Source organism: Daldinia caldariorum, assembly GCF_022478825.1.
Source record: "Daldinia caldariorum strain CBS 122874 unplaced genomic scaffold F4812scaffold_2, whole genome shotgun sequence".
Lineage (NCBI taxonomy): Eukaryota > Fungi > Ascomycota > Sordariomycetes > Xylariales > Hypoxylaceae > Daldinia > Daldinia caldariorum.
Genome location: NW_025953038.1, coordinates 155,972 through 168,309, shown reverse-complemented (window position 1 = coordinate 168,309; position 12,338 = coordinate 155,972). Strand labels below are relative to the sequence as shown.

The following is a 12,338-nucleotide window of genomic DNA, read 5'->3' as shown; positions in this document are numbered from 1 at the left end:
TCTCTGTACGGAGCATATAATCCGTAAGCGCTAAAGAATTGTCATAAATCACCCCAGAGTAACGAGCTTCCGTAAGTGCCTAAATTCGTATAGAGGAAACCCAAGGGTTTGCTTCTACTCTTCAGTTAAAGACTCCGAAGCCGATCAGTTGCGTAAGGCAGGTATCTAACAAGCCTCACAACACACGTACTCTACAATTCGACACCCCTATTCGACTATGTTAATACGAACTTATATAAAATCGCTTTAATAAGAGCATACCTTAATTGGAAAACATCAGTTGAATTAGAGTACTATTTCCTCATAAAACTCATTGTTAGTACCTAAGGTATCTGAGGTAGTGATTAACCAAGACAAATTGCTATTGGTACCTTTCCAAGGCCGTAAGAATGGATATAAATTGGGCTAGGAGGTAGGTATGTATGCCTACCTCCTTAGGGGGTACATACATGATACGGCAGCATCTTCTTTGTTCTCCAAGGACTTAAAAAAAACACTACTTCCACCTAACATACATAGATTAGCGGCACACTCACTTACCTAGTATCCGCTTTCCAAACCCTCTGCTGCAGGACGCCATAAAGGATCTTGCCACGGAACTTGAAGATCCCGGAGTTTTCTATGTAGGTAGGTAAGTAAACGACCTGTCAGCTAAACTAATTCAAGCCTAACCAGTTGCATTTCTAACAATTCCAAATACCTACCCCAATTGCGTAATCTACAATGCTCAATCGCTTATTTTACGACACATCGTTGGCTTAATGGGGGTGGTGAATAATAGGAATCGCAGAGCCTCCCGGTAAGCTATCAGTGTACGTTACCGGACAGTAGGTCGCTTCTAAGACTACCTCCGAGGTGACTATTATTGCAAAGTCCAGCTCATAGGTGGGTACGGAGTTGAGATGTCTACCTGTCACCCCAAAGTAATAAGATATTGAGATGCAGTTTAAATTAAGTAGTTCTCTTGATTTCAAGGCGGGATTTGCCATTTAAGCTCGTTATTTTAGTGACTATTAAACGACAGAGACCGAATAATCTTGAATCTGACTTTTCTAAATCAAGTACTATTATTCATTCAAGTAACTTGCTCTCCATACGAGCTCGAACTTCCTACCGACCTAGTAGCGACAATACTTAGTAATCTCTCTGCTTTGATGTTAAGGGTATAATACCCTTTTCGTTTTATAAAGGTACCTAGGTATGTATTGACTACGAACATGTTCATGCTCTTCATCATTCTAGCTTTAACTATAGAAAACCTGAAGCAAGCATCTCTTGTAAGATATATTAACTGGTGAATATTTAAGGAGTCATTCATTATCCCTTATGTTGATAAAAACTCAAGTAAAACTTCTGTACGATTTGATCCTTTCCATTTTCGCCATCCTCCTTTTGTCAACAATCTTTTAGCAGACGACTGCGGTGAAGAATATTTAGGCACTATATTGTATCGTCCGTATGTTAGATCGTTATTGAAATAGATAGCTGTTAATAAATGGTGTAAAATGATACTAACAAGACACCTTTCATCGTTGCCACTCTTTTGGATGGAGCGGGCATTGTCCTTCGCTCATAGGTACGCGATCCTGGACAATTTGGAAACCTCCATCATTGTAACTAACGTTCTTCTTCAGGTGATCACATTTCGGATATTGTGGACACTTTACTTCAGTTTCTTTCGATACGCAATTATAATCGCAGTTGAAGTACTGAACAATTAACGTGCACATAGTTGCCTTGCCGGAACGTCTGGCTCAGGGATGCGTTTTTGTAAGTGAGAATCAACTAGAGGTGCCGTATTTCTACCCGTGTCGATTTTTCAGGGGATGTAATGTATCTGAAGCAAGTATGACTTGATATTCGGATGGCAGATATGTTCTGCTGGTTGAAGTATGGTAAAGACGCAAAAGATAAATACTTCGAGTTTATTTCCTGAGTTAGTCGACTTCTGCGAGTAAACTCTCGTCTTATATATCTAGAGGCTACCTCGTATTACTTGTCAAGCGGGTATCCTACCTCCCATTGAATTCTACAGACTCCCAATATTGCACAGCGGTAAAAGCCACGATGTTGCCTACGATCGCGCGCTGAGTTTTTCAACTACGCTAACGATATCCCAAAGGAGCAGTCGGTGTTTACAATAATATGATTCATCAGAAAAAAAAATCATACCATGTCTATTAGAGGTAGTTACATAAACTATGTGCCGTGATCCTAAAGTGTTGTCGATGTGCGGCTGCGAATGACGATGTCCTATTACCCATTGAATAGCCAAAATTAGCAGGTAAGGCCGGATGCATAGTAGATACATACATAATACTAGGTAATAAAAACCCATCTAGATTATCAATCGCCGACCGTTTTAGCTTTCGATCCAATAGGGGAGATGTGATACGGTGGGTGGCGCGGATGAGGCGACACATACGAGGCATTGAAATCTGGTAGGAGGTACCTACCTAGGTAGGTGGTAGTTATAGTATCTTTTGCTTTAACTGGTACACGGCATATTAAGGTGAACAAGCCGTTTTTTTTTTCTTTCTTTAGTTCGCTTTGTGTTAGGAGCCGATAGAATGGATCTCGAGGGTCGAGGTTTGAACCTAGACGCAATGCTTAGAAAGCAAATCGACCAGACTGCTTCAGCTCTACATAGTATTCACGCCCGAGAAGATAACAAGTACCTACTATGTAATAAAGGATTCATAGTTACTAGCGGGCTTTATCCTGAAAAATGTTTGCTTGGTACTGTATGATGTTAAGCTCGTATAGTGAACACGTGGGAACCTGGCTTGCAACAGCGCGTGGTAGGAGGAGGCCATTTTCGAATGAGGAATATGTTCGGTCCCGATGTGTATATTATTGTCCGAGGCGGAGCGGCGTGGCTATTTTCACAAACTTGTCTCGATGTCTGTCTCGTCGTCTCGTCGTTTTTGAACCATCAAAGTCGATATAGACTCTTAAGAGGTACATTACCTCCTACCTACCTCCTACATGGATAGGAAAACCTGACATCCTGCAATGACATGTGTTAAACTCAAACTGAGAGCGACCGCGATCTAGGGAGAAGTAATTGAGAAGTGATTCTATAATTCTGAGTTACGGATAATGGTGTTCACTAGAAGCGGACGAGATCTGCTAAAACCGACCTGACACCGCCGAAAGGGCCTTTTCTGGAGACGGGATAGGTGTGGAAGGTAGGTAGGTACTAGCATAAACGGGTCGAGACCGTGTCTGAGTCCGTTCCATTTTCGGTTGTGGAGGTAAACATGAATGGGTGTGGTGTCGCAAGCCACAACAGGCATGAGGATTTGAAGATGGAAATCAGAAATTCGATGTGTCGTAAATTCGACAGCGCCATGCAGTCAACACTCAAAACCACGTAAGATTAAACACCCCGAGAGCTTGTTGGGGACATGTCTGTACAATACGAAGTACCGTAAACCAACCTGCCGAAGCCATGGTCCAGTCATTGAACATTATGAGGTCTTTTTGTTCCTTTCCCTTTTCCCTTTTTTTTTCCTCCTGAAAATATACTGCTCATATACACGAACCCACGCAATGCAATACCGTATGGGCCGTGTGCCGTATTGTATTTTACATATTTGCTCTACTAATCAAACCCCTGATAGGGCTTAGCTGGCATTGGCACTTTGTCTTTTCATTCATGATATCGTACCTAACCAGGTTGCGCCTCTTCTTCACACGGTACTCAGCCGAGGGCCGAGGGGCAGCCGGGCCGATAAATGGTAACAACACTTTCGCCTTACTATTAGTACTACCTTGTATTTACACCCGTCGCTTTCTAAGACATCTAGGTACTAAGGTCAGTACGCGGTTTTAAGTCCGATGAAGTGACCGTTACAATGCCCCGAAGTGTAAACAGGACTCAAGGGTAAACCGTTGCAAATTCAAGATCTCCCTTGTCAAACTCTCATTGCATGGAATAAATTGTACTCATTTGTGAAATGCTCACAATTACAATGTGTCGTACATACAAGTGTTCTTTTTTTTTTTCTTTTCTTTTTTAACCCCGTTCTGCCTTATGTAAATGTCGGGGAAGTTCTATCGACCAGGATCACACCCGACAGTCCGCTTTACTTCTAACAGTAACGCTATGTAGATCAATGGTGGAGCTCATGGCAGAGTGATTTCCGGGATGAACCTCGTATGCATGGGAAGGTCATACATAATAAGGCAGACAGGATAGTAGGTAAGGTTAAAGTACCTGACTTAAGATGCCGACGGCCTACTTACTAACACGGGAAGCATGGGGTTCTCCAGAGGATTGATTGCCTCATTTCTTGGACAGCCTGGGGATTAGGCCAGGAAGTCCAAGGCCCTTCCAGAACATTGGCCCAATAAATCGATCAACCATGCGTCTTCGAGCTGCAGCCTTTCTACTTAACATAACGAACCAATTGCAGCGAATGAGCATGTCCCTTTAGGTAGACACGGTAAGTTAAACAGTCCGAATCCGAGTCCTGAGCTGCTACCTTCGACGTGACCTGCTGGATTGAGAGTAGATTGGCGATAGCGCGTCTATTGATACAATTAATCGTGACTAGTCGTTTAACAGGGAGATAGGCGTGTTGTGCGTCGCGTATTGATAGCGTATTGTAGTAGATATCTTACATTCCTTGGGTTAGAGGTAGTCAACTATATCCATCCTTACTATCATACGCTTTGGCGACAATCAAATTCTTTGAGACACCCATCTTCAGGAACGAACCTGTTCCTGCTTTAAGCCGAAACCAGTTTCTTGCCCCTGCGTTGTGCCCCTGCGTAGGGGGGGCCCTGTTCGAGGCTCGTAGGGCAGCGCCGTTAGATAGCCATGGCGCAGCTAGCCATCAGCAAGACTTTCGGTTTTAATGGCACCTACTTCTTGAAGTTTCGAAATCACGCCTAGAACAGAGATAACTACGATCATCGCCAGGAACGCAGAGTTAAGAAGTTAACTGGATCAGGAACAGGGAGAGCTAAGATCCCTTTACAGGGCCGAATAGGAACACAGACGATCGTTTAGCTCTACTTGGATATCAAAATCTCGAAATGGTGAATTTTTTCAGATAGCTGAACATCCCCCCCCTTTCGCCGGTACTAGCGAAGTCGAACAGTTCCATGTCGCGAGTTGCCAAGTTATTCTTCCTTAGCTAGGAGGCAACTATCTACTTCACCTGAGCTTCATTTCCGCAATCCCATCATCTGCCCAGTCAATGTCTGGAGTTTATTGCTTAATTGTCGTTAGTCGACTAAAAAACGCCATTGTCTCAACTGGCTTGTCCGACGAACCTCAGTGACAAACTACGATGCGGGGCTGTATGTGTCATTCCTTAAGCTCCATTCCATATAGTGAAGACAAGTTCTACCTAGCATTACGTGCTGATGGTGGGCTAGAGAAAAAAAGGAAGTAATAGTATCACTATAGTAGGTACCTTAGGATAGCCACCTTTCGGCCGATTGATTATCCACATCGTGGCCTACAGTCGTATGTGCCACTTCAAGCCATGCTCATGCAAGATTGATATGTTCTGTGGACTTTTGTGGCTTCAGTGCTTGATCTAGATAGAATCACTTGACCGCTTTGGGTGATTGCTACACTGCTAGCTTTTCTGTTTGTCGCCCATTGTGCTGCATTTGTTTTTCTAAAATTACTTCATAGGGGGGGCTAGCCGAGGGACCAATATCCAAACAAATTGGCTAACAGGTCATGCGTGTTGGTTGTTATTTTCCCAGGTTTCCCAGGATTCGTTGTTACAAGCTTGACCCAAGGACTCGGGCCCTAATGTAAAAGAGTCGACTTGTCAACCCAACCGAGGGGGCTTTGCGACAGATGCGAGCAATTACAAGCAATTAGAGTCAATGACTAAAATAGGCCTATCTTCAAGTTGAGTGTAGTGGCTTGAAGACAACGACGTACTATCTGCCCATCCTTTCCCCATGTACTGGCGTTTCTAGACAGACGCCTCTGCTGATACGCGTTTCCATTCCTATCTCCAACGTTTCCTGCCATCCATAGGTACCCTGGCGGGGAGATATCTAAGTATATTGGCCGAGCTATCCTAACTTAGTATTTGCTTTGCTACCTAGTGCTCTCCAAAAGGGATACCTCTCTCTAATTGGAACAGCACTTACCTTTGTCACTCATATAACTATTTATCTATCCCCTCATTCCTCGACTACTCCCTAGAGCTTTCCATCTATCACATCTGTCAAAGAGTTCAAGCGTCGACATCATCTCTCGTTGCGGAACATAGTCACTTTAGGATCACGACCCTTGCTCCCGAGCAAATTTTTTCTTCTTCTTTCAGATATCTGCAACGATGGATATGCACCATATGAATATGAAGGTGGGCTTTAACAACGAGTACCACCTTGAAGGCCATGCTGTCTCCTGCGGTTCTTCAGCTGGTAGCTTCTCCTCTGCGTCGACTTCAAGTTCCCTGCCCGAGCCGTTCACACCAACTTCCGGTCGATCCACCCCTGGAATTCGCTCTCTATCGATGGACCACGATGCTGTTGCTTATCCAACTCCTGGTGGTTTCGACTTGACTCCGCCATCGTCCGCGTTTGGTGGTTATTTCCCCCCAGATGCGAAGGCGGATATGCACAGATACATGCACTACCACAGTGCTTCGCCCAGTCCTAGTAGGAAGTCTAGTATGCAGTCGCAGTCTATTGATTTTGAATACGCTCCGATTCTCCCTGCCTCGTACGCTTCACTTCCAGGTCAAGATCACGGTATTGAACACGCCAATTCTCAATCTATGGGACATTACTCTTTCGGGGAATATGCGACACCACCACACTTTCCTGTGTCCACGAACACCTATCATCTGGATAATTCTACATGTGATGCGTCCTCGATGTGGGCATGGAGTGGACATAGTCCGGTGTCATTCTTTGGAAGAGGCCACCCTTCAGCGTCTCCTTCGCCCTCTCAGTCTCTCTCTATACGAGAACGAAACGCCTTGACACCGTCGTATCTCGCCAGTCACGGAAAAAGGCGAGTCGGTGTGCATAAGGTACAACAAAAGACTTCAGCACTACAAAAGGCGCAGGACCGCCACGGCCTTAGGATAGAAAGAATCGCGGCCGCCACTTACAAGTGTGATTATCCAAACTGTACGAAGGGACCGTTTAAGAGGCAGGAGCATCTTAAGAGGCACAAAGACACGTATGTGATTTTTATTCCCTATTTGAAAGCTATGGACATATCGCTAATAAGCTGACTAGTAAACATGCCGAGAACATGGAACTTATTCTAACATCCTGTCGGTTCTGTGACAAGCCATTCAACCGCAAGGATAACTACCGGCAACACCTGAAGCTACACACGCTGAAGAATCGGACAACCCGCCGTACTGACTACTTCCCCGAAGCTCAAGCTCTGCTAGACGAGGAGGTGAACAAGACCAAGCAACGCGGCCAGCTGAAGAAGAAGGACGCAACTTTCAAAAATGAGGACCACTGAGTTAGGAATTGATACCCACGAATACGAGTTTGGTTTCTATATATCTTAGGTCCAGAATCCTTTGGCAACGAGGCAGCAAGATTGACGAGCCAGCTTTTAGGTCAAATGCAAGGCTTGTCAGAATAACCCGGAAAAGGTGTACGGCGTCAACACATGGGGACTAATATTTCTCTTTTTGTTCTGCATTATCAGGGGCGTTAGGGGAAGAACAGATGTTCTTGGAAACCAGTTCTTGTATATTGTCTAGTTTCTTTTGCTCTATGTCGCTAGAGCACAACACTACGGATTTGGCTTTTTGCTTCAGTATCAAAACGGTTGGCCTACGGGCTATAACTTTGTACACTATTGGTTATTGGTACTCCATAGGGCGAGTTTGTGGGAAAAGCTAGCGTAGTATATGTATTTCATTTGGAGCTCGGATCATTCTCCCCAGCCTTTCATCTCCAGAATTCTACGATCATATTAGGAATAGAGTCACTGATAGAAATATTCCGACAGGCATTATTTGGTCAAAAATAAGAACCAAGCAAATTTCCTACCCCACAAAGATTCATACATTACAGGTAGACTGGTGAATGTGTCCCGCTCCAAATCGTGTAGGCTAGGTAGATATGGCATGTCCGATGTATACGGCCGAGACAGTTAGCAGCTGCCTTCAAAATAAGCTCAAAATTGCCAATTACCTACGCTTTATTGTGCACTAAGGTACCTGATATTATTATCTACTTGATCAGATTCTATTCCTATAGCCATGAACGCCTTGTTAAAAAAGTCCTATATTTACTGTTATTGACTACAATAAACGTTGACAAATCCGGGCGTGCTTAGTAGGATTTAGTTCGGAAACATTCGCAATAATAGTGATCATAATATGAATCTCAAATAAGCGCGTCGTATCATAACAGGTCCTATAAACCACACATGAACGTCGGTTATGCAAAGTAACAGGCAACATGCCTATGGTGCGCATGAGGAGGCAGTCACAATTTGATTCATCTATCTATGTGATTGGCCGCGAGGCTATGAGAAAATACAACCTAACTTTACCGCCACCAACTGCATGGCATGAGATATATTTAAAAGCGATTGTAGTACCAGACCAGACCAGACCCTGTTCCCAGATCCTGACCAATACCCTCAGTAAAATCTACTTTAAATGATCGCCGACCTTTAGTATTCCCCTAATGAGATGGCAAAAAGGTAGTCTACACTTCACATCACTTGGGCGTACTGACGTATACGACTCAGGGCATATAGAATTAAGTAGATCTAAAAGGCGCCTACTCTTCAGCGGTTCTCTATCGGCGGAAATATGGCGGAAACCTGTGTTTTCCAAAGTAAAACACCGGAAATGAGCTTCTCCGCGAAGAGGGTGGGCGGGACATGTAAGCTACAGGCTGATCATTTGACAATCATTCCGAGTCAAAAGCAGGGACCTATTTACTCCTTTTGGAGATACAGCCTCAGAGTAGAGTGATGCATTAATACCAGAGAAGAGTAGTGAAAAGGGGGGTCCAAGTACCTACCTACATTAGCCAGTCATTTGAAGATTTATGATATACATGAGGCCACCTTTAAGTAGAACCATAATCCAAGTCCTATAATCAAGACCACGTTGCTCTGCAGTAGCCTACCCAGCTGGATGGATACGAATCAGGATAAAAAATTAGGCGAATATGGCACAACTAACAGCATATCGGTACTTATCTGTGCTTTACTCTCGAGAGATGGTGGTTGGACAAGTCAGAACGAGGCATTATTACCTCATACATACCTACCTACTACCTACCTCCTATGTGGGTGGGTTGGGGCACAACCCAAACATCTGGTTCGGCCCTAGCACTAAGAACTCCATAAGGTTTTGATATTATGAGATTATTAGATTCCTGAATACCATACCAGTACTACTACCATAAACCGAAAGAGCATGAAGAGCCATGATTTTTATCTAACAACACGTAGAAGGGAATATAGGCCAGTAGTATCACCGTCATTACTTACATATAGGCAGTTGTATTGTCTAGTAACTTACGGTCTTTGATTGTGTTTAAGCTTGTAAGATCGTTCTTTTTATTTAGTCTTTCGTATCTACCTAGAGTACCTATACAACTACCATTCCTTTTCTGGTAGATTATCAGGTTAGCCCCGGGCGGCAATTTAGTCAAAGACCTAAACTCTGGATACGCGTGAGCCTTGGGCTCGAGGATACAGAGAGAGAGGTATGTATGTAGTACGATGGCTGGTGTACAAGGTTGATACTCCGCTACCCAACAATAGCAACCCCTCTCCTTTAGCAAACATTTTCCATACGGAGATTAGTTCGGAACCGAAGATACATTTCTGTCTAAGTTTCCTAGAATTGCGGTGACTTTCTATTCATAGGTATCCAGCATCTACTGCTTGGTATATTTGTCAGCACCACTCTTCGAATTAGAAATGCCGCGCTTCTCGTGTTTCCAAGTAGCCTTAACTTTAGTTCCTCTCCAATCTCGTCGCCACCTAGTGTAAGCTAAGGTTTGTACGGCGGCTAACTCCTTTTTGTGGTAAAACTGAAATAAGACCCCAACGCTTATTATCCAATTATCTAGCCGGTTCTTGAGTTAGTATATGTAAATCTATGCGTTGTGATTACAATGTACCATGGCCAGACATGGAAATGACCAAGCATGGGAATCGGACTGTTATCCTACACAAACCAGCTCAGCCCAGCGCAGATACATACCAGGTAGGTACCTTAGGTATCAATGATGAAGGCAGAAAGCAGTACGTACCGCTTGTCGACGACCTAGGATATGGCATCGTGTGACCTTGTGAAATAGTCATCTAAAAATGAGATTCGGTTCATCAATCCACTGCCATGGCCAATGGGCCTTTCTATGAAACGGATCCATAGGTTAGGTATATGCCTTATGCAGATATAATGTATTCTGCAGGGTACAGCGCCGAAGATAAAATATCGTTGTTCCTATTGCGCTTGATATCGGCGTTGATACATCGTCGGGATTTGCTATGATGAAGAATTAACTGTTAACTGGGGCCGGGTGGAGCAGTAGGATGGGAAGATGAGTGAAACTTATCATTATCTTATTGTCATCCCAACAAGTCATCTATTGACAGTTTTGATATTTTAGAGATGCAATTTAATATCCCCACATAATAGGGGCTAGACATAGTACGTAGTCCTAGAAATCGTCTTGTCATGGAAGGAGGTGCAATCAATATCGTTGATTTGAATGTCTCTGGGATACCATTATAGATACCTAGGTACCTACTGCCTATACATTTTTGAAGGGTGTGAGCCTATTACTACTACATCTTGCTGTTGAAGCTAAAGCCAAGGTTCCACGAAGTTGGGTAACCTATAATACTACATGGAGTCATCTCCTGAAACCAACAATTCAGATAGATTATAGGCAATTGAGGGTCGAAACCTAAAGCTCTAAGAACCATAGTAAGTATAACATCTGCCTAATGCCTACATGGATAGGTGTTGTGTTGTAGCAATAGAAAGACGTACCTAGGGCATGAAGGAAGAACAGGGACCCATCGGGGATGATGAAGTCGCCACATGCCTTCGTCGGGAATACATGAATTACACCTTGGGTGTGTTAGGTACCTACCTACCTAATACCTCTCGAAGGTCAGTTCCCCGACGGGCCGAGATTCGGACTTCGGGTTAAGAACAAAAGCAAGAAAAGATACATCGCAGTATTGCCCAAAATATGAGTGCCACTTAAAACAATGACATAATTGACATCGCGTATAGGTATTATTGTGGCGTATTGTACTAAAACGCCTCCCCCAGGGTGTCTCGGCTGTTGAAAACGAGTTAGAGGGTCTTAAGAATATGTGCCACATGAATCAGTCTTGATAGATGGTTTTATATGTGTTGCGAAAAAGCTCCGAGAGGTAAACAATTTTGTGGCAGGTGAAAATATCTTCGGTGGAGAACTCCTCACAAGTCTGTAACCGATATATACATAGAATAGTGACGCTACAAACGTACTTGAACCACTGGGGCAACTCTGTAGGTTATCTACGCGACTGGATATTATAAAGTAGATTAAATGTATGTGAGAGTATTAGGTACCTAATGAAAGACATGATTGACTGCCTTTTACTCCAATTCTCCTTGAATTGGTCGAAAGTGTCTAGTAGACTAAGGGATATACTCTATCAATCCAACATCACAGCTTACCTTAGGTCGATTTTAAACCTATATCACGGCAAAACTTGCCAACTTTTTAGGAACTTAGCAAATCTGTCAGAGAGGTATACATATATTATCTACCTAACCTGACATAAAACTCAAATAGATACCTTACTAGACTAGACCTTTAAATATTGACAAGTTCTATGCCCGATAACTATTCGATGTGAAGAAACGTTTAACAAGTTTAGCTAGATTACCTAGCAGAGCTACCTCCTATCTACCTAGGTAGGTAGGTAACTTGAGTACCTCAGTAGATGATTATGCTTAAGGTCCAGTTTAGATATAGGTATTCCGCGGAGAAAACATTTAATGGAGTTTCAGATGAAGTGAAACATCAAGCCATTATATCACTTGATTAACAGATTCACTTCTGCAAGGACGTTAGATACATTATGCTAAGTGCCTGCCTAAGTGCTTTAGGTGCTTATATGTCTCTTGATGAGACAACAAGAGCCAAGTCACTATGCTTAAGAAGACGCTACCTAACTTAGGTGACACTTACACCTATAGCACTGCGAATACTCTCAAGTGAAAGTTTTCAAGGAATATTGAGGCTTGACTGGAGGTTACTGTTACTCCTATTCTATCTATCTTTAAAGATAGTTTCAAGTTTTTCTCATGGTCCTTAGAATTGGTTTCTCTCATTCAGATGTTAAT

At 43.3% G+C, this 12,338-nt stretch overlaps 1 protein-coding gene across 1 annotated transcript; it reads left to right on the top strand.

Annotated features, from left to right (window-relative positions):
- Positions 1-6,317: 6,317 nt before the first annotated feature.
- On the top strand, positions 6,318-8,139 carry F4812DRAFT_467249 (uncharacterized protein; the record flags this gene model as incomplete). The annotated part of the gene is made up of 2 exons (XM_047938627.1): positions 6,318-7,171; positions 7,231-8,139. 2 exons carry the CDS (start codon positions 6,318-6,320, stop codon positions 7,466-7,468), a joined length of 1,092 nt encoding a protein of 363 aa, XP_047793341.1. The 3' UTR covers positions 7,469-8,139.
- Positions 8,140-12,338: the final 4,199 nt, after the last annotated feature.